The following is a 20,107-nucleotide window of genomic DNA, read 5'->3' as shown; positions in this document are numbered from 1 at the left end:
GCGCAAGCCCCCGAGCCGCGTAACGTAGTGAAACGGGGCGGTTCGCTTCCATAAAGACCTCGTGAGGCCGGGGAGAGGGCAGAGGCACGTCTCTGCTCCGAGCACTCTTGGCAAGGGCGCGGAGCTCCCCGCAGGGAAGAGGGTCAGTGGGAGCTGCCCCGTTTGCTGTGTCGGTGGGGCACGGGATGCTGCGGGCAGCAGAGGTGTCCCGGGAGGACACGGGAGCCGGTGCAGACCCAGCTAGCCTGACGCCAGGCTGGGTGTCTGCGTCTCAGACCGCAGGCACTTCTGATAGCCTCGCTCTGTGGAGTTATGACTGTTGTTGCCTTTTCCCTCTCCTCTGAGGTGCGTATCGGGTCTGTAAATAGGGCTCTTGAAAAATTGCTCACTCCTTTCCCCCTCCCAAGTTTGGTGGGCTGTAATTACAGGAATTAATGTTCCCACTTTTGCTTACAGCCGTGGGTAGATGGTTAGCTGTGCGCAGGCTGTTGGTTTAGTTACGACGTGACAGTTACCGGCATGTCTGTAAATAGCTGCGCCGCTTCCTTTCCCCTGGGGCTTGAGTGGGTGGGTGCTTCCCATAGCCCCTTGTCGTTCCTCCCTCTCTGTGCATATCCACTCTGCTCTCTGTGCATCTCCATCACCAGACTCTGCTGAATTTTTAAGCGAGCAAAAGTGTTTCGATTCAGTTTGTGATTTTAAGAGCCTTGGCATGGTGTGTGGTTTGTGGGCCGAGCCAGCAGCTGGCAAGCGGTGTGGGAGGCGGCTGGCCTCTTCCCTTCTGCTCTCCGGACTCAGTGACTCCTCTCCAAGTACATGAGCAATTCCACGTACTGAGAGGCCTGGGAAACGGGGAGATGTCCCCAGCATGCAGGCACATCTGCCAGCTCTTCCTCCAAGCCAGCAGATAGCTGTAGTGATGCTCTGATCAAACCTCAATATACCTGGGAGGGAGTCAGGCCAGTCACGTTCCTTTAGAAAGGAAAATTTTTTTTTTTTGGTGCAGAATAGGTGACTATTTTTGGTGCAAAATAACGTGACTATGTTCAGCCAGGACGGGTCTGATAAGGGCCGCTGGATGACGCTCCCTGACGATGAGAGCGTGTTGTTCTGCAAGGCCCACTTGGCCCGTGGCACTTGCAGTAATTCTTGTAGCATGAGCACTCGCTCACCGAAGGAACCTGATAACACCGTGTGCACTGGAGCTGGGTCCCCAAATAGCCGTGGATAACAATAACATTGGATGTCGGCCCGTTTGCGAGCCGTCTGATCAGGCAGCAGGAGCCACGTCCAGCTGCTAAGCAAGCGCTGGGTGGTTTAACCAAAATTGTTAGAGCTGTCACAGAAAGCAGCGTGTCAGCCTTGGAGCTGCCGGCGCTGGAGAAGTTGTTTTGCTTTTGACCTTGAATTCCCCTGAGATCGTTATATTGAAGTAAAGGCGTACATGTTGGTTGGTGCCTTGTGTTCTCTGAAAGAAAGAAAGGAAGGACGGAGCCCCCGCACTGCCCCAGGCAGCAGCCTGCCCCGGAGAGCCCTCCAAGACCTGTGCCACTGCCAGCAGCGTGGGTTTGCTCTAGGTGGGGTTTCACAACGTGCTCAAGGCAGCCTTAAACCAGTAGTGGGGGTGAGATTGCTGCCAGCCAGCCCCTGGTCCTCCCCGCCTGCTGCTCCCCAGCAATCCCTGCGTTGCCTCCCGCTGTGGCGGGTGCTGCCGATTTGGATGGGAGGGGAGGCTCTGTGCGCTGCGCTGAAGCTGGTGGTCTTTGTGGCATTACTGCTTCTTAACGCTCAAGTGAACCCAGCTTCTGTGTCAGAGGGGAGGGATGAGACTGGAAGCTCCTGGTTTAGGTAGGGGAGGACCCAGCCAGCGTGAGGACGGATGTCCTGCCCTGCCCTGCTCCTTTGGGACCTCTCCAGGGGCAGAGTTTGATGGTGTCACACGTGTCCTTGGTCCCTCAGGTCCTTTTCCCAGGTACCCTGGGAGCTGCCTGCTGCAAGCTGCGGCTGTGCCCATGTGCCAGTGCCCTGCGCCGCTTCGCCCACCCTCCCCTGGGCTGCCTGCTCGGCTCTCCCTGAGGAGTTGTTGAGATGAGAAGGTGGGCAAGGGGATGCACGGTACAGAGCAGCCTTCTTGGTGCTAATGTATGACCTGTGTCCCAGCAAACACACTTCTGCTTGTCCCTGCCTGTGCGCAAATCAAGGGCCAGCGCAGAGCCCCGGCGCTGCAGTGCCGCTGCAGACCAGCGCTCGGGATGTGTTTCCTGCCCCTCATTTCTCCCTGGCGAAGATGGGCAGCCGCTGCTGGCATCGGCGTCCAGGGCCGGGTGGAGGCTGCGTCCCTGTGCTCGGGTGGCTCATGCCCAGTTCAGGCCATGTGTGGAAAAGGAAAAATTCCCAAGGCAGGTGACAGTGACGAGTCTGAGCCCTGCTCCCCCGGCCTCCCTGCATACACAGAGGGAGAGGCTGCAGGGACGTGGGAGCTCTCTCGATCCTTTACCCAAGCAGAGCTGCAGCAAGAGCCTCTGTTTCAGCTTCGCATTCCTGACCCAATGCCCAAGTTTTCATCAGGCTCAGTCATTCGTTTATCTGAACGGGCAGGCTGTTGGTTTGAATTCATGCAGCTAAAATCCTCTTGGGTGCTCCTGAATATTGCTGTGTGTTGGACTTTTTTTTTTCTTTTTTTTTCCCTCTGAAACTTGGCACCCAGCCATAATTTTTATGACTGAGAAAACAAATTTGGTAGGAGACTGGGAGACATGTGGCACTGTCCCTCTGCGAGCAGCGCAGACTGGATCCAGGCTGTGCCGCCCGCAGCGTAGCAAATGCCGGGGGAGATGCCTGAGCTCTGAGTGCAGCCCTCCCCGCTCGCGTGCTGCTGCTGTCACCCGCGTGCTTCAGGGGTTTTGGCTGAGAACATAACCTCCACTTACTCATTCACCGGCTAAAATTGTCCGTGGGGTTCGCCCAGCGTGGGACTTCTCCTGTCCAAACTTAGCTCCTTACATCAGGCGGCGCAGAGCCCGTGCCGAGCAGCTCTGCTGCAGGGCTGAGCTCCTGTCTGTGCATCGGCGCTTCCACCCCCGTTCTGCTGGGCATGCGGCGGGAATGGATTTTCCTCCTCACCCGTTTAGATGGTTGTCTGCACAGGCAGTTTACATAAACCTGGGGAAATGTGTCAGCAGCCGCCTGCGTAAGCGGACCGTTTGGCCAGAAGTATTGCGGGCAGGACGTGAGTTCTGTGAAGGAGAATATTAAAAGGCAGAAAAAAGTCGTTTTGGCCACTAGGATTTACATGGGAAGTGCCTAAAAGTCAGGTCTGGGAGATAGCTGCCCTCGGGAGGTGTTGGAGGTTCAGCTGGAAACAGCAGGCAGCTCCTGCTTGCCACGGGCTTGCTCTGCGTGGGATGTGGCTGGCTGTGCTGGGGCAGCCCAGGGTAGCCCCTGCTGCCGTGATTAGCTACAAGAAGGCTAATTGGAAGCCACAGATAGCAGAACGTGATCATCAGGGCAGTGAAGATGCAGAGGAATGGGCAAGGCTCCTTAGGGCAGGGTCAGGTGTGGGGAGAGGGAGCGAAGGGTTGTGCAGGTCCCAGGTGTGAGCCTCCTGCCCTCCCCCAGCCGGCTGGGCTCACGCGGGTGAGGCTGGGGGGATTCCGCTTCAGGAGGACCCGGGGGGATTTGCAGGGGGATTCTCCACCCCTGGGCTGAGCCTTTTCCTACCAAGCGTGGGAGCGCCCTGCACGCCGCCACACGCTCGGCGCAGGCCAGGGGCTGCTGGAGCTGCTGCCCTGGCACCGCTGTCTGGATGCAACCGAATCTGGCCTCCACCTCCTCCATCTGTTCCCTGCTGCTGCAGCATGACCCTCGGTGGTGGAGCAGGCAGGGCACGAGGGCCATGGCAGGAGCAGGGCACACCACCTTGTTCAGGACGCGGCACTCAAGCGTTCGTGGAGTGCAAAAGCTCCTACTTCCCATAACATGGGAAGGACTGGGGTCAGGACTGGACCTGGGGGGTGAGGGCTGTACTTTGCAGGTGCAAACTTTCACAGGTGATGAGGCCAGAAGGACAGCCGATGGAATGCAGCTGGGGAAGCCTCCTGATCCTGTGCCCAGACCAAGCAGCTTCTGGTTGAATGGAAGAGATCTTGAAGAAAGAGAAACCAGATTTTAAGGCTCGAACTGCCAGTGACTCCAGCCTGGCGCTATCTGAGCTGCCACATGATGCCTCACCTTTGCTGTTGACCATCTGCATTTTGTTTTGCTTCATTTCTGGTTGGGATGCGTGTAACTTCATCCGTAGACACTCTCGCTTGGTTCCCTTTCTCTGCTGCATCAGAGAGTCCTCCAGGATCAGAAGTCGTCCCCTTGCACTGCTTCCTACTGGACTCCTTTTCTTTTCAGTATGTGTTTGAAAGCTTGCCTGTTGGTTAGGCATTAAGGCTGTGGAAAAATAACTGGGCTCCCTGCAATTCAGTCTTTTGTAGCTAACTACTTCAAGGACTTCTAGAGCATCCCCACCAAAACTGCAGGCCCTCAGTGAGGTTCCATGACAAAGTTACTTAGCAGGGCTGAAACGATACCTTACAGCCTTCCAAAACTGCTCTCCAGAGCTTGGCCCTGTTTGTTAATCTAATTCAGTTCTTGGAAGCAGCAGTGGGGATGGCATTGAGGGGAGGTGTGAAACTCTGGTGGCCTTCCAAGACAATGCCAGACGGAGAAGACCTCCAAAGTCCTGCATTGAAGATGCCTCTTCAAGTTCTGGAGGATCTACCATAGTGCCTGTGAAGTTGTCCTGGTCATTAATTATGCTCGTAATACCATCTTTTTAATATGAGTAAGTCTTGTTTTAATGGATGGCTGTGGGCTCTTGTTTCTACTTCATTTGTAAAATTAAGGAGTCCTTTACTTGCTGCAGCTTCTTTCCCCAGCAGGTGCTTTCTGACTCTGATGTAGTCACCTCTTAAGCTTTTCTTTCAGGAGATTAACGACTGAGCGGCTTATGCCCTTAAGGCAGATTGGATTGTATTTTATGGCTGTGCTATAAACCCCCCACTTTTTTAGCATCCTTTTACAAACGTAGTCCCTGAAATTGAGCAAGCTTCCCGTGTTTGTCTCTCCTGCGGAGTATGTAGTTCCTAGTGCGTCGCCCCAGCTACACGCCTTTAATCGTGATGCTCCTCTGGGGTTTCATGCTCTCCTCTCCTTTTCTAGCAGCCCGTCTGTCCCCCCAGAGTGCTGCTTTTTCTGTATCTGGTTGAGTGAGTCAGCATCCAGCCAGAGCCCAGTTTACCAACCATTCAAATCACACGAGTTCTTCAGGAACCCTTAATTATCATACTAGCAATATTTTTATAATATGCAGAATTTAGCAACACTGACTTTATATTTTCTTGGATATTATTAGCAGTAGGCCAAGGAGGGGCACCTTTGAGGTCCCATTATAAATCCTGTCTCTCCCCCTCAATAGAGTCCTTTTAACAACAGTTACACTCTGAACTCTATCAGTGAAGCCATTTACTAATGCAAATTAATGATGCTTGATTTAGTTGCAGTCCAGACAATGCACTGTACTTGTCCAAGTTTATTACAGCCACACATTTACCTTTTTTAACAAGACGAATAAGGTCATCGAGAATATGCTGTGCCAAGCCCAACAGGACCTCGTTGCCTTCATTAATGTTCCTGCCAGTCTTTCTGTGCCTAGCAACTGTCCCTGTCCACCAGTCCATCGCTTTCCTGGGATCTTCCTGCTGGCGAGGGCGAGGAATTCAAATGCTGTTGGGAAAGCCAGCTGGGAGGGGATGGTAACCCCAGGCGAACAGAAACCAGCGTCTCCACCTGGAAAATGCTGCTGGAGAAGTTTTTAAATGAAACATTCTCTCAGAGTAAATTTGTAAAGGAAATAGGAGGGGAGGAAAGGCCATTCTCTAGAAACATGATCTCTGCTGATAATCTCTGCGCAGCCGCCGGCTTCGTGGCTGACCTGGGTGAGGGGGAGGGACAGGAAATCAAAGAACAGAGGGGATTTTGGAAGGAATGTCTGAATTCAAAAGTCCAAGCAGGGGTGAATATTTTGGCTGAAGTATTTTTTGACAATACTACTCTTATCTCCTGTGTGGCTGTAGAAGTGGTGCACACAGAGGCAGTGTTACTGCTGCTATCCTAGAGGTGGTTGACTGAGGAGCAGGGGGGAGTGACAGGTCCACCTAGCCAGCAAAGACAGAAGAAGTCATGTTCTCCACTCCCCTGGCAGCTCTCCAGCCATCACGCTGTGTGCGGGTCCTTCGCTCTGCTGCGTCACACCCTGGCCGAGAAGCCACGTCTCCTCCTGCAGCTGGTGTGGGCTGCGGCATAGGATGCTGCACGACCCCTGTAGCGATTGGCGCTGCGATACAGGTCCAGAGAAGACAAAGTGTTAATAGCTTTTTCATCGGTCACCTCGTACTGGAGAGGAGGGGTATAACCTTAGAAAAGACTTTACCCAGCACAGTGTGACTGTGATATCTCACTCGCTCGTGTGAATGACTCACATCTGTGCTCTTAGACCGAGGTTTTGCAGCACTGAGGTCACCTTCTGTGGGCTCCTACGTGCCCAGGAGGAGATCCAGAAAGCTTATGAGGCTTCACTGCACATAAAAATCGAGATCCACATGAAATTAGACACCTCGCCTCTTCAGCAGCCAGTAGAAGAATTTGGTGTCACCAAAGGGAGATCGCTGTCATCTAAGGGACATCAGTGTCACCTAAGGGAGAGCCTCCCAAACTTCCCAGAGGGCAGAGCAGTAACACCAGTCAGGAGGAGTGGGTGGGTGTTCACATCTGTTTGGAGCTCCAGCACCTACTATAGGGCTGCGTCTTGGGCACCGAGGTCTGCTCGAGCACCAGCATGGCGAGTCCCCCCGAGGACAGTCACCTCACAGAGCAAGGCTGCCACTTTTCTGGGAGATGGTGGTCGTGTCCACAGGGCTGGTGGTGAGCATCTCCTGCGGAGGTGAGCGGTCGGGCTCTTCCTCAGCCTTACCAGGTCCAAACTGCCAGCCCAGCCCTGTAGAGAAGTCAGGGAAGGGGCTCACAGGAATAAAACGTGTGGAGATCTCAGCGAGCAGATGAGAGGGAGCTGCATGCAGCATTCTCGCACTCTGGGGGAGGAGGAGACAGGAGAAGCAGGTCCGAGGGCCCAGCGAGTCCAGTGCCTCCTCGCCTGCCCTGCTCTGTGCCCATGGCTTGCATCCCAGCCTGGGCTATGCTGTGACACTAATGCTGGCCATCGCTCCGTGCCCCGGTTGAGTGTGCGAGAGGCCTGTGCAGGGGAGAGCCCTGAAGGAAGAACAACTTGCTTTTCACCGTAGGAATATTCTTGAGAAATACAGCAATGTGAAAAGTGAGTGACAACATCTTCCTTTACTGAAGAGCAGAAGAATTTCCCAAACTAGTTATTTATGGTCCTAAAGATGGTTTCCATTGCTGTTGCACAACCCTGCAGGCAGCTGTTCAGAGGCGTCGCTCCCCTCCTTGCTGCGGCTTCGGTTTGGAGTTGGCCCCGAGAGCCAAGTCACTCGGGCAGCGACAGATGCTTCTCTCCGCGAGCACTTGCTGAGCCCCTCGCAGCGCATCGCCGTCCAAATGAGAAAGCCATGATAATGGGGTCACCACCACAGGGGAGACAGCATTTTTGTCAAACAAATACACATGTGGTATTTTGGTTAACACAGCAGCAGAATAGCGTGCTGGGGAGCTGCGGCTCTTGCGTGCAAGACTCCTATCCAGTTTGTGTCAGAGCAGTGAAGGTCTGTTAACTGGCTGCCCCGCTTCGTAGCTCGCTGGGTGGTTTGCAGATGAATTTGGCGCAGATGACACTGCAGCTGCGCCCCACACAGCCCTGCTGCCAGATGTGCGGTGCTTTACCTTGCTCCCTCCATCGGCCAAAGCCAGGGAGGTCCCTGGACTTCATTTCACACGTTTTTTAGTGCAAGAAGATAGTCTCCAACGGAGGCTGGCAGCTTCCATCTCGCATCCCTCTGTTCCCGTGGTTGGACAGAGGGAGAGTTTGTACTGTGTAGATTTTTTTCTGCTTTTTGTATTGCAAAAATTTAGCTCTTTCTGATCGTTCTTTGCTCCTGGTAACCTTTTATTTTCTTTTAGTTTAGGGATGCATTGGCCTAAGTAGCACACAAGAGTTTGTTATGTACATTTTAATGCCACATAGGCAGTTTTGATTTTGCAGTGCATGTGGGATACAATTCCCTGATTATATAACCAGTGAAAATCCATGTCTGAGCTTCAAGAACCGGGTTTTCCCAGAAATGCTACTTTGCTCTTTAGCAACGTGAAACAGCCGAAGACTGCAGGGAGTTGTGCGTGCATCTGTCCTTGTGTCGCACACCGACTTGCATGTGTTTGCTTAGTTGGGGGTTTGGAGGAGAGGGAGGCTCAGTGCTGCCCACGTCTGCTTGTTTTGCAGTCAAGATGCTGGTGCTCAGGTGGACGCTGAAATGGAGAGAGGCCCCGTGGCAGCCTGCACCCTTTTTGAGTCATTCGTACCCTGCTTCTTCGCACCGCCAGCACATGCAGTGGTGGGTCTCCATCTCAGCCATTTCCTTTCCTCGCCTGCGCTTGGCGTTAGGAGGACACCTGGCACCAGCCAGGCTTTGTCTGCAGCCCTCGTTCCAGGTCCCCGGCGTGTGACATGCTGACTCTTCCTTCGTTGGTGTTAATTGCTCCCATGTCATCTACATGGAAAATTCCCAGGATTCTTTCTGCTCTGTATTTAGACGGGATTTATTTTGGTCCATCCTGCTTTCCCTTTAACTGTGCCACCACGGTCTAGGGCCAAGTCCCTGTTGCTCCGTCTGCGCTCTGCTCGGTCACGGTAGCAGGCTGCCCCTGCGTGGGTGCCTGGGACGAGAAGCTGTGTCTCACCAGTGCCACCTACCTCACCAGTCCCTGTAACACACAGCCTTTTGGTACTTCATGCCCTGCCCGAAATACCTGATCTCCATGCAGTCTCGTAATTCACTGTGCTGCATGGAAAGCCAGTCCTTCTTCTGCAGTCTGTGAACCGCTCTACTCTGCTGCGGCACACCCCTGCGGATCTGCAGTGTGGGAGTCCTGGCACTGGCGAGGCCAGCATCCCCGTAATTTTGCGTGGCCCTGTGCTGGCTGGTCCCTGGTGGCAGCCTCCAGGCGTCGTGATGCATCCCCAGCAGCGTGCAGGGCCGGGCTGCCCACTGCCGTTCCCACACACCAGCGCCTGTTGCATGGGTGACGTGCCCCACGTGTGTGTGGGACTAAAGAGAGTCTCTTGTCACAGGGGGGCCCTTGTTCCTGTGAAGTGACTCTGATTTTCATGGTGGGAAGGTACATGCCAGCTGTGGAATCCATCTTCTGTTGCCAAAATGCTTATGGCCTGGCATGGATAGCGGCCATGCCCCCGGCGAGCCGCCTCACTGTGGGGCGTTGGTCCGTAGTGGCCTGCAGCACAGGTAGCATTGATAGAATCACAGAACCATAGAACCTCAGAGTGGTTTGGGTGGGAAGGGGCCTTCAAAGATCATCTAATCCAGCCCCCCCGCTACTCCCTAGATCAGGTTGCTCAAAGCCCCGTCCACCCTGGCCTTGATCACTTCCAATGATGGGGCATCCACAGCTTCTCTGGGCAGCCTGCTCCAGTGTCCACCCTCATGGTAAACAGTTTCTTCCTTATGTTCAATCTAAACCTACCCTCTTTCAGTTTAAAACCATTGTCCCTTGTCCTGTCACTACAGGCCCTCATAAAAAATCTTTCTCTGTCTTTCTTATAAGCCTCCTTTATATATTGAAAGGCTGCAAGGTCTCCCTGGAGCCTTCTCGTCTCCAGGCTGAACAACCCCAAACTCTCTCAGCCTTTCTTCATAGGAGAGCTGTTCCAGCCTTTGGATCATTTTTGTGGCCTTCTCTGGACCTGCTCTAACAGGTCCACATCTCTCCTGTGCTGGGGACCCCAGAGCTGGATGCAGTGCCCCAGGTGGGGTCTCACGAGAGGGGAGTAGAGGGGGACAATCCCCTCCCTCGCCCTGCTGGCCACGACGTTGTTGTGCCTGAGGGACAGGGAAGGGATAGCTTGATGTGCTTCACACCCATTCTTGCTGCTGGCTGCTGGAACCAAGAAGACAGGAGGAGCCAGCAGCGTCTGGCAGCAGGGCTTGGAGGCAAGAAGATGGAATGAGAGCTTTGCACAGAGGGAAGGCAGGACTGGTGTCGCAGGGCTCCAGTTACAGCAGCACGGTTTAGCGGTGGGCTTGGCAGTGCTGGGTTAACGGTTGGACTTGATGATCTTAAAGGTCTTTTCCAACCTAAACGATTCTGTGATTCTATGGCGCTGGGTGTGCCGCTGGGCTGACCGAGTCCAGGCTGGTGGGCCTGAGACCCGGGAATGCTGCAGGGGCTGTGTGGGGGCCATAGGCAAACAAGGCTGTTGGGGGGGCAGGTCCATCACGCTGCCCGTGGCATTGAGACAGGGCAGGGTAGACGCAGCATCACTCGTGAGCATGATTGACGAGAGGCCCTGGAAACTTCTTTTCAGCCTGTAACCTTCTGTACAAGGGGACAGAGGAGGTGCCTGCTGTGCCACATCTAATGCTGGTCTGTTGTTGATGCCATGGTCTTCTATCCACCTTCCTACTGCTGGCATTTTCTGTTTGTTTTCTCATGAATATTTTGTACTGTTCACAGAAGTATATCACTGAGAGCATTTTGACTTTTTTTGTACCCATTAGGTGATGTTATTCCATGTGTTACTTTTGAGCAGAGGACAGCTTCGATTTATGAGTGTGAGCTCCAGGTCTTGTCCTTCCTGAGCCTGAGCCTGAGTCAATACTCACCCACAGGCTCCTCCTTGAGATGTTTTGCTTCTTACTGAAATATGTCCAGTAACCTCCTGAAACATCCAAGAGAGCATCCACATCCTGAATGTTTGCTGCTTATCAAACCATCCTCCCCTCAAATAAGCAAGTAGCAGAGACTGGGAGTGCACATTTTCCATTCAGATCCTCACCCCTCTTGCTCTTTTCACATACTTTTCCCATTGTCTCAGCTACAAAATTGCGGAAAAATTGTCGTTACATTTCTGTTCCCCATGTTTAAAGAAATGGATGCTTATATTAGCTATTAATTCCTTATTAATTGATTTGGTAGTCTGTTGATATGGTGTACCCAATATGGAAAGACTGAACTCATCCAGCAAAGGTGGGATGCTGGGTTGTGAGCAGTTAGAAGCACGGGTTTACCTGTAATGTAGATGTGATATTGGTTTTGACTGAGCTATAAGATGAGCATGTGAAGGGCTGATGATGGTAGGTTTAAGAGAGTTGAATTTTAGTAATTTTATTATTTTGCATCTGACCAGAATTATTGAAAAGTCCATCCAAGTCATGAGAGGAATAACTAATACATGAGCTTAAGATGAATGGGAACTGTAACTGAAGGATAAGAAAGCAAAGCAAAGGGCAGACCTAGGAGGGTGGGAAAGGCAGCATGCTCAGGGTATGGCCTTTGAAGCCAGCCTGTTTCAAAGCAGGTACTGTAACTGGAAGTAAGGATGATAAAACACATCAGTGGCACTGGGAAGGCAATGTACCATGTACTGAGGTGTAGTGGACACAAGAAGGTTGTAGGAGAAGCCACATGTAGAACCACTGAAGCTTGATGGAAACTTCTTCTCCCTTCTCTGTGTGGGTACGCATGGGTGGTGGCCTGGGCAAGTTTCCTTGTTGGAGAAGATCCTGGTGACTGAGGGAATGGGAGAGGTCTGGAAGTGGTCGCAGCTGGGGCAGCCGCGTGTAAGTGGTGGGCTGCCAAGAGGAGAGCTGGCAGCATGGCAGAGCAACCAGAAATGCCATGAGGGTTTGGGGGCTGGGAGGTGTTGTGGCAATGCCTTCTTATGCCGTGGTCCACTGGAGCGTTGAGGTTGCACTAAGGGACTTTGTTCACTGCACAGCGCTCAGCTGGCACCTGCCATGAAATTGTATTAAAATGTAGCTTACAAAGCAACTGGGGCTTTCATAGTATTTCCTGTACCTGGTAATTTAGTATTGTATTGCAATTCAGGTCTCTTTATTATTGTTGTAGTCAAAACTGAACGAAACCCTGTTTCTTTTGACATTTTAATTATTACATTTTTAACAAAAGAAGGCAGAATTGAGGTTTCTCATAAAGATGACATGCAAAGCATAAAGATGTTTTGTGCTGGTTCACCTCTCTGGATAACTCGCTCTTAGGTGCAAATCACCCATGTCCGGCTCAATATTGTTTTCTATGGAAAACTTTTTGGATGTCTGAAGGCCTTGTAACATCACAGTTGCCTTCAAGGGATGCCCAAAAGCTTGTAAAGAAGAGCTGTTCTTAAAATGTGTTGCTTTTAATACCTCCTGAGGTTTAGCAACGAGCAGACAGTTGGGAAGAAGAGTTCTGATAGACGCTTCTAAACCTCAGTTCCCTGGGCTGGTGGATGAGAAGATGTTTATTCCAGTTCTTGATTCCCTAGGGACAACTTCGCTGGAAAAACAGAGAAAGCAAGACTTTGTGTTAAAGAGATCCCAAAGTTAAACAAAACTAAATAAATGGACAGTAACAGTTATTCAAGCTGCTTGCCCTAGCAACAAGTTTGCCTCCAGAGCTGTGCCAGGCTCTGCCCGGCAGGACAAACTTAAGAGTTTTTTCTAAGTCTGCAGATGCTTCTCATTCCTTCCTGCATGGCGCAGTGTTTGACTGGTCCTTCTTCCTCTTCCAGCCTGAAAGGATAGATCCCAGCGCATCCAGGCAAGGCTACGATGTCCGCTCAGACGTCTGGAGCTTGGGAATTACATTGGTAAGTGAGGGGGGTTTAAGCCCTCTGCTGCGTGGTACTCTCCTGGTGGGTAGCCTTGGTGCGCTTTGCAGGGTGATGGAGGTGGTTGGTGTGAAACACGTGCTTGAAGCAAAGCCCAGCTCCGCTGCTGTGAAGCATTTGCAGGTTGTGATTGAAGTGGGCACCTCCTGGCTCAGAAACAATATAAATCCCTTCAAGGCAGATGGCTCTCCTGGACCCCTGAGAATACATTTAGCTGCAGCTATGTTTTGCAGAGAAAGAGATGTGAGCAGGGAAAAGGTGTTGGATCATAAATGAATTTTGTCTTCAAAATCTCAGATGAGAAGGGATGGTGAGTGTGGTGGTGTAGAACAGAGCATCCAGCCTGTGTAAATAAGCCTCTCAGAGCCCTGGCATCTGGTGTACTTTGGCTGTGCAGAAGACCTCAGTTAATCATGGATCCTGGTTGCTGATTCCTCTCTGGCTTAACCACAGCACTGCTGGGTGCACACATTGGTAAACTGAAAAGATCTTCCCTTCTCGAGGTGGTGAAGGAGAAGGGAAGGCAGAAGCAATAAGTATGAGCCAGTAGCTTCTGCCTTCCCCACTGGCATTTTAAAACGCTCATTTTCAGTGTCCTGCGAGGAGCAGGGAGTTGGACTGGATGATCCTTATGGGTCCCTTCCAACTTGAGATATTCTATGATTGTGTGGCTCTCATTATCCATTTTCTCTAGTTGTTAGGATGCTCGGGAAGGGACTGGAGGATTTTACTCCCCTACTTTTGAACGCCTTAGTAAGAGCATTGGTTCACTTTATAGTCAGTGGAGGAGAAGACATTGTCAACATGAAAGCACGGTATAGCCAGGTTAAATCTGGAGATGCTCCTGACATAGGCAACACAACTTACTATTGGGTAAAACTTTCCCTCCTCTTCTCTCACCTGAACTTCGTCTAGGGAATGGGATGAAGAATCTCATCTTAGTCTTCCTTTTGAGGGATTCAGGGTCCTTGCAGACATTTTCTTACCCTGGTTGAACTTACCTCGTGTGACCTGCCGGGTGCTGTTGCTGTCTCTCTGCAGTATGAGCTGGCCACAGGGCGATTCCCCTACCCCAAGTGGAACAGTGTGTTTGACCAGTTGACACAAGTAGTAAAAGGAGACCCACCGCAGCTGAGCAACTCAGAGGAAAGGGAGTTCTCCCCAAGTTTCATCAACTTCGTCAACTTGTGGTAAGTGTTTCCGACTGAAAGCACTTGGAATTGGCTTGTTTTGTCATTGCTAGGTACTTGGCAAGGGTCGCATGCCAAGCACGTCCTAGCTTAGTTTCACATTCCTGCGCCAACGCGAGGGTGAGCACCTTTCGCATTTCACTGGTTTGGAGGTGATGGGAGACTTGTCTGGGTGGGGGCTGAAGGGCAGACCTCTGGAAACTGCTCTTCAGGGAAGGGATGAGGAGAAAACCTCAGAGAGTCTGTGCTCAGGAGAGGCATGGTAAGACCCATGGCAGGAGGTTTGTGTGACCAGGCAAAGGCCTGTCCTGTGCATCCTGTTCTTGGTACGACACAGCCTTGGGACAGACCTGCTGTTTGCCCTTTCTTCTGCAGGCAGAAGCCTGAGACACCTGGCAGTGTTGTCTCGTGGCTGGGCAGAGGATCTGTACCAGTCCTGCCTTTTGCCTGGCAAGGCCCGGAGCCTTCCCGCCCAGTTCTGCTCAGCACAGCAACTGTCAGGACCTGCAGCGGGTGGCTTGCTTGGTTGTTGGCTTCATGTCTTGTGTCAATCAGAGGTCCAGATCAAAACTAGAGATGGTTTTCTGTAGAGCAGGGGCTCTGCAGCGCGGTCAGCCTTGGATGGAGAGTGTGCAGTGTTTGCGCAGGAGGGGCTTGGGGCAGTCCGTCTGCCTGCCGCCTGGGTGTTGGTCCTGCTTAAGTTAAGGGCTAATTGTGAATTTTCTGATGAAGTATTTTTCTATCAAAATGTGAAAGGTGGTCAACATAATTTCACTAATCTAATACTGAAGCACACAGGAGATCCATCAGTGTGACCTGCATTTGTCTTCTGGGACCTTCTGCCCTGGGCAGACGCAGGTGATGGACGTCCCCAGCACAGGGGTGTCCATCTCAAAGCTCTGTGGCACAGGAAGACTCAGCTCTAGACAATTTTAACTTTCAAGAGGTTTTGTTTCAGGGTTTTCTATCTGCTGGAGATGTTTTTCGTATTTGGATATTACGCTCTTTCAGAATTCTGAATTTTTATGGAGGCCAGATTCCACTTTCCAGCTGGCTGTAAGGAAGGCCTGGTTATTGTCTCTGGGCTGCAGAAAATAGAGCAGCAAAACCGTTTGCTGCTCAAAAGAAGTTTCCGTTTTTCAGTCAAAAATGTTGTAGTATTTGGTTAGAAAGTCAGAGTTGCTTTCCCCATGTGCAGTACAAGCAACAGTTTGTTTCCCACATGGTTCTCCGTAGAGATGCCGTATCATTACAAAGTTTGCAAAGCCAGGACCTTGTTCTCCTGCCCTGTACACGCTGGTGAGTTTGGCTCCAGATCACCCAAGGGAGGAGCCTGCATGGCATCTCTGCTAAACAGCAGCATCTTTGGCCCATGGGGCTGATGGGGTCAGGTCGTGTTTCCAGCCCGTTTACCCCTCCCAGGGCCTGCTGCTCTGGAACAGCCACAACGCATAGAGCGTGGGGCAGTTTTCAGTCTAATTCTGTTTTTTGTTTAATCTCGTTTTGTAAATAATCTGCCTTCTGCCTGGAATACTTATGATGTCTTCATATCAACACTGTAATAAATATTTCTCTTAATAACCTTTAGTTAAGTGCAAACAATAACTTTTGGCGTTACTAAGCAGGCAGGTGAGTCTCCAAAAGGCTGTGCTTTTAGGTGATGGCGTAAATCTCCTGGGCATTACCCTACAAATGTGAATCTAATAATATTCTATTTTTGTGCATTCAAGAGTCAGGAAAAATGTTGAAAGAGAGTCCTGCAGCGTTACTGCCTGCTCGCCATGATAGATCAGTGAGGAAAGGATATTTTTGATAATGTTAAAAAGTTTCTGGGATTTTTTTTTTCAATTTGCTTTGGATCCCAACAGCGCTATGAATGCCTGGGTGGAACATTTTTTCCCCTTCAGCCCACCTCCCTGTGTTAGATGCTTATCTGAAGTCACGCTCCTCCTGGAACTGCTTTCTGCTTTCAGCTTTCTGCTCCAGAGTTTGCAAAGTATCCAGGCTCTGCGTCCGGCGTTTGGGAGCCTGGTGCTGGCAGCTCCAGAGCTTGCTGTGCTCGCAGCAGAGCCGTGAGCTCCTGAGGTCTGGCGTGCCTGGGGAGGAGATCAGATGTTCCTGCAAAGGAGCAGTACAGCACCTGGTGCTGCAAACGGCCGCTCCAGACACGCAGCTTCACGTTGAGCTGGAAAAGAAATGAAAGATTTCTAGGACTGCTTTATGAAAGTGTGCATGGAAATTTCAGAGCAAAACTTGGTCTGTGAGCTGAAGTTCTGACTAGTTGCCTTAAAGGCGTTGCGAGGAGCATATTTGAACCCCTAGACTTGCCGAGGTCAGAAAATGAGTTGCTGTTGGGCAGTGAAAGCCTGAAGCAAGGATGCTGGTGCAGCAGCCGCAGGATTTCTTGCCCTCTCTGCCCCTGTGCAGGTCACAGGACAGAGCAGCGCCAGGTGTGCAGCATTAATTACCCTCTGCTGCTCCAAAGAATTTGAGGCCACACTGCAGTAGTGCTGGAGCTTGAGAAAGGTCCAGCCAGAGCCTGTGGGGATGGAAATGCAGTTGTTGGGAATTAGACTTAACTCCCCTCGTTTGGGGAAGATGCTACATCTGCCCTTTCCCTGCCCGGTGGTGCAGCGCTGGCTCCCAGGGCAGGGAGCCCCATTGCCAAGCCCCATCCCGCAGCCTCTCTGCCTCTGGTCCCATCGCCTCTCCTGTCCCCCACCGTGTCCCCCCTGCTGCAGGGGCTTAGGTGGCCGTTGCTGCCACCTGCGGTCCCCCTGTGCTGTGCTGGGGTGGTCGAGGTGCCAGAGGAGCCCTGCAGGAGGGGACGCTTTCCAACCAGCCGCCCGTGGGCAGCCGTGTCACCTCTCCTGTCCCATCCTGGCAGCTGTGGCCTGCTCAGTGCTGCATGTGCCACTAGTGCCAGGGATGAGCCGGGAGGGCCCGGCAGCCTGGACCTGGCCCCACAGAGTGGTTTTGCCGTCTGCACTTTGCTACAGCCTCAGCCCCTGCCCACCCATGCCAGGGTGATGGTGTGGTACCTCTGTCCCCTGTCTGTGCCCTGGCAGGCAGCGCTGGCTCTCCTCTGCCTCTGAGCCCCGCTGCCCGATGGATGGAGCACAGGCCAGCTGCTGCTGCCCAGAACTTGTGGTTATACTGCAGTCGAACCCGTTTCCGTATGGAGGCAGCGGCAGTCGGGATGGCGTTCCACCTGCAGCTCCCCTGGGCTCTGACCCCAGCAGGATTTGTTGGTGGCCACGCTGCGGTTCACCCATGTGGGGAGCAGGGGGGAGTCCCTGTGGTCACTCACAGCACAAGGATGGTTTTTCCAGAAAACAAAAGGCGGTGAATCCCACCGCGCCAGCAGTGGATTCAACATCGTGTCCTGTGAACATTTGCATTTGATATCTGTAACAATTTCCCCAATCCCACCTTCTCCTAATTCTCTTTCTGCTTTCTTTAGCCTTACAAAGGACGAGTCCAAAAGGCCAAAGTATAAAGAGCTTCTGGTGAGTGCAAAGCATGGCTGCCCACGCTGGCCATTGCGGCTGTGCCGGTCACGCAGCGGGGCTGGGTCACACGTCCGAGGTTGCTCCTTGTCTTCTCGGGCCATCAAGGCAGGTGTTCAGCTCCACAGCCTGAGGAAGAGCACCACCTCCGTGCCGCTGTCTCTGGCCTGCGGTCGTGACAATGGCTGAGACCATTAGTGTCTGTACATAAACACAGGAGATCAGCATGGGGGGAAATGCCCCGTTGCAGTGGATCGATGGTCCCTGCAGCAGGCAGGCTCGGGCAGAAGCATGCTGGGTGTGCTACGGAAATGCTGCCTTTGCTTGAGGTCCTGGTGCCTTGCGGGAGCCCGGTCGAATTGCTGGCCAGCGCTGTCACATGTAAGTGCCTCCAGTGCACAGGCCACGCAACGCAATGGGATTGGGAGTGCTCAGGCAAAAGTGAGACCTGTAAGAGCACGGCTCTGGAGTAGGACACCAGCAGAGCCTGTCTGTGGTGAGGGGTCCTAAAGGAGGAGTGCAGCAATGCTTTTGGGTTGGCAACCACGCGCCTTCAAGGAGCTCTGAGCATCTGGAGGCCACCTCTTCAGGGGATGTGTGAAACCATGCCCTGGGTCCCTGAGGGTGGTGGTGTGATATGAAGGAGTTCACCTGGTGTCCTGGCCCAGGGAGTCGCCGTGTCATTACTTTCCAGCTGCTCTGAGTTGGGTCCAGTACGGCCTCCTGGGCAGAGCAGAGGACCAGGGTTCAGGAGAACTGGGTTTGGGTCTGGATCTCCTGTTTGACCTCCGCCAGCCATGTCTCCCTGTCACTCCTGTCTCCCCATTGCTGACAAGGCTGATGATGAAACCTCTCTTGACAGTATTTCAGTACATGTCCATCCTACAAAGGAGCAAGGTGCTGCTAATACTGCACCCTCACTGCCTCTTGCCCAGCAGTTCCTGACACTCCTGGAGTCCTGCCCCACCTCCATACGGCACATTTACCATACGGATTCCCTGTATGTGAAAGCCATGGACCAGGCTGTGTCCTGTTGTCCTACAGCCACCACCAAGCCCTGTGTTCTTGCGTCAGGCAACTCCATACACCAGGCTTTTATCTGGGGTAGCCAGCATGTGTCAGAAGGGAGAATGTAACCAACCTTGTTTTTTTATCTGATTCCAGAAACATCCTTTCATCCTGATGTATGAGGAACGCACAGTGGATGTTGCATGCTATGTTTGTAAAATCCTGGATCAAATGCCAGCAACTCCCAGCTCTCCAATGTACGTCGATTGATATTGCTGCTACATCAAACTCTAGAAAAAGGGCTGAGAGAAAACAAGCTGTAAAGAATTTTCATCACATATTGCAGTGTTTTTAATGCTCGCCCAGACACCATGTGCAATAATATTGGTGTTATTTCCATCCTGTCTGTATACTGTTGTCACATATAAAGTGCATCCTTGTAATACCTGATCACACAGTGTTAGTGTTGGTCAAAGAGAGACCTCATCTTGCTCTTTTGTGGACATATTCATGAAATGTGGAAATAAGTACATTTATTTGTTGACCGTGATTGGATAGCACCTAAAATTCATTTCTAGACTCAAAACTTGGAGACTTCTCAGCAGCTACTGGAAAGATTTTTCTCTCAAACTCTTCCAATTGTTGTTTCAAGTAATAATAAAAAGCAAACAAACAAAAGTTAGGCGTTGTCTGTCTGAACATTAAGAGACTTTGCCTGGAGGGAGAAGAACTTGCTTAACCAACGAGATGCTTTGCCTTCTGGAGCTAGAAAGGCAAAGGAGAATTTTATTCTTCACAAAGTGCAATAGATTTACTGCTATGAAATTCTGTTGCTTTACAGTCGCAGTGTACTTTCTGGGGACAGTGTGCTCAGCTGAACTTCCTGTTAAAGAGAGATCATGTTAAATATAGTGAATATGTCTTTACCAAAAATATGTCGCGTTGAAAGAGGCTAACATTAAACTATTCAGAGATGGGACATAATGTATTCTTTCTCCTTTTACCAAGCCAGCCACTCTTCACTCTTAACTAGGTGTCCTGTAAATTGTTACCTGGTAAGATAAGACCTTTGACCTGAAGAATTATTAAACTACTCGATTGAATTTAACCTGCTTGTGACCTGATTTATAGCTGCACAGTGCTCACCACCAGCTGGCTTTGCTTTGACTTCGACAAGTGCCGTTCATAAAGTCTGCAGCTGTTTTAATGAGCCACAAACGAATGTCTGTGATTTCTAGCCAGTGTTTCTCTCGTTCTTCACTGGCCCTAGCCCTGACGCTAGCTCCTTGTCGCTGGCCCCGAGACCAGCCCGCAGTGCTGCCGCCGCCCAGGCCAGTCTCCCTCATGAGACCAAACCTCAGCGCTTCCTTCTCGCCACGGCAAGCAGGATGGCGGGGACGTCCCCCGCCGCGCCGGGGCTCTGCCCGCCCCGCTGCTGCAAGCGTCACGCTCTGCTTCGCTTGCTGGAGACCTTCTTCACCACCTTCTGGGCATATTAACCTCTTTTGCAACCCTCCATAGCTCTTGTAACTGCA

At 51.8% G+C, this 20,107-nt stretch overlaps 1 protein-coding gene across 4 annotated transcripts in view; it reads left to right on the top strand.

The window, feature by feature from the left end:
* Positions 1-19,578, top strand: part of MAP2K4 (mitogen-activated protein kinase kinase 4) — a 102,585-nt gene extending 83,007 nt beyond the window's left edge. The window contains exons 8-11 of one of the 4 annotated variants that reach the window (XR_014229711.1): positions 12,767-12,844; positions 13,907-14,055; positions 17,519-17,945; positions 18,729-18,830. Coding sequence is in view for 3 of the 4 variants with exons in the window: in XM_082326498.1 (XP_082182624.1) it covers positions 12,767-12,844; positions 13,907-14,055; positions 17,519-17,753 (462 nt within the window). In the remaining variant the exon portion in view is untranslated. Of the gene's footprint in view, positions 1-12,766; positions 12,845-13,906; positions 14,056-17,518 lie in introns of all 4 variants that reach the window. The other 3 variants (XM_082326499.1, XM_082326498.1, XM_082326500.1) reach the window with 3 other exon arrangements.
* Positions 19,579-20,107: the final 529 nt, after the last annotated feature.

This window comes from Platalea leucorodia, assembly GCF_965183815.1.
Source record: "Platalea leucorodia genome assembly, chromosome: 14".
NCBI lineage: Eukaryota > Metazoa > Chordata > Aves > Pelecaniformes > Threskiornithidae > Platalea > Platalea leucorodia.
The sequence above is the reverse complement of the archived record's forward strand: the minus strand, read 5'-3'. Positions and strand labels throughout refer to the sequence as shown.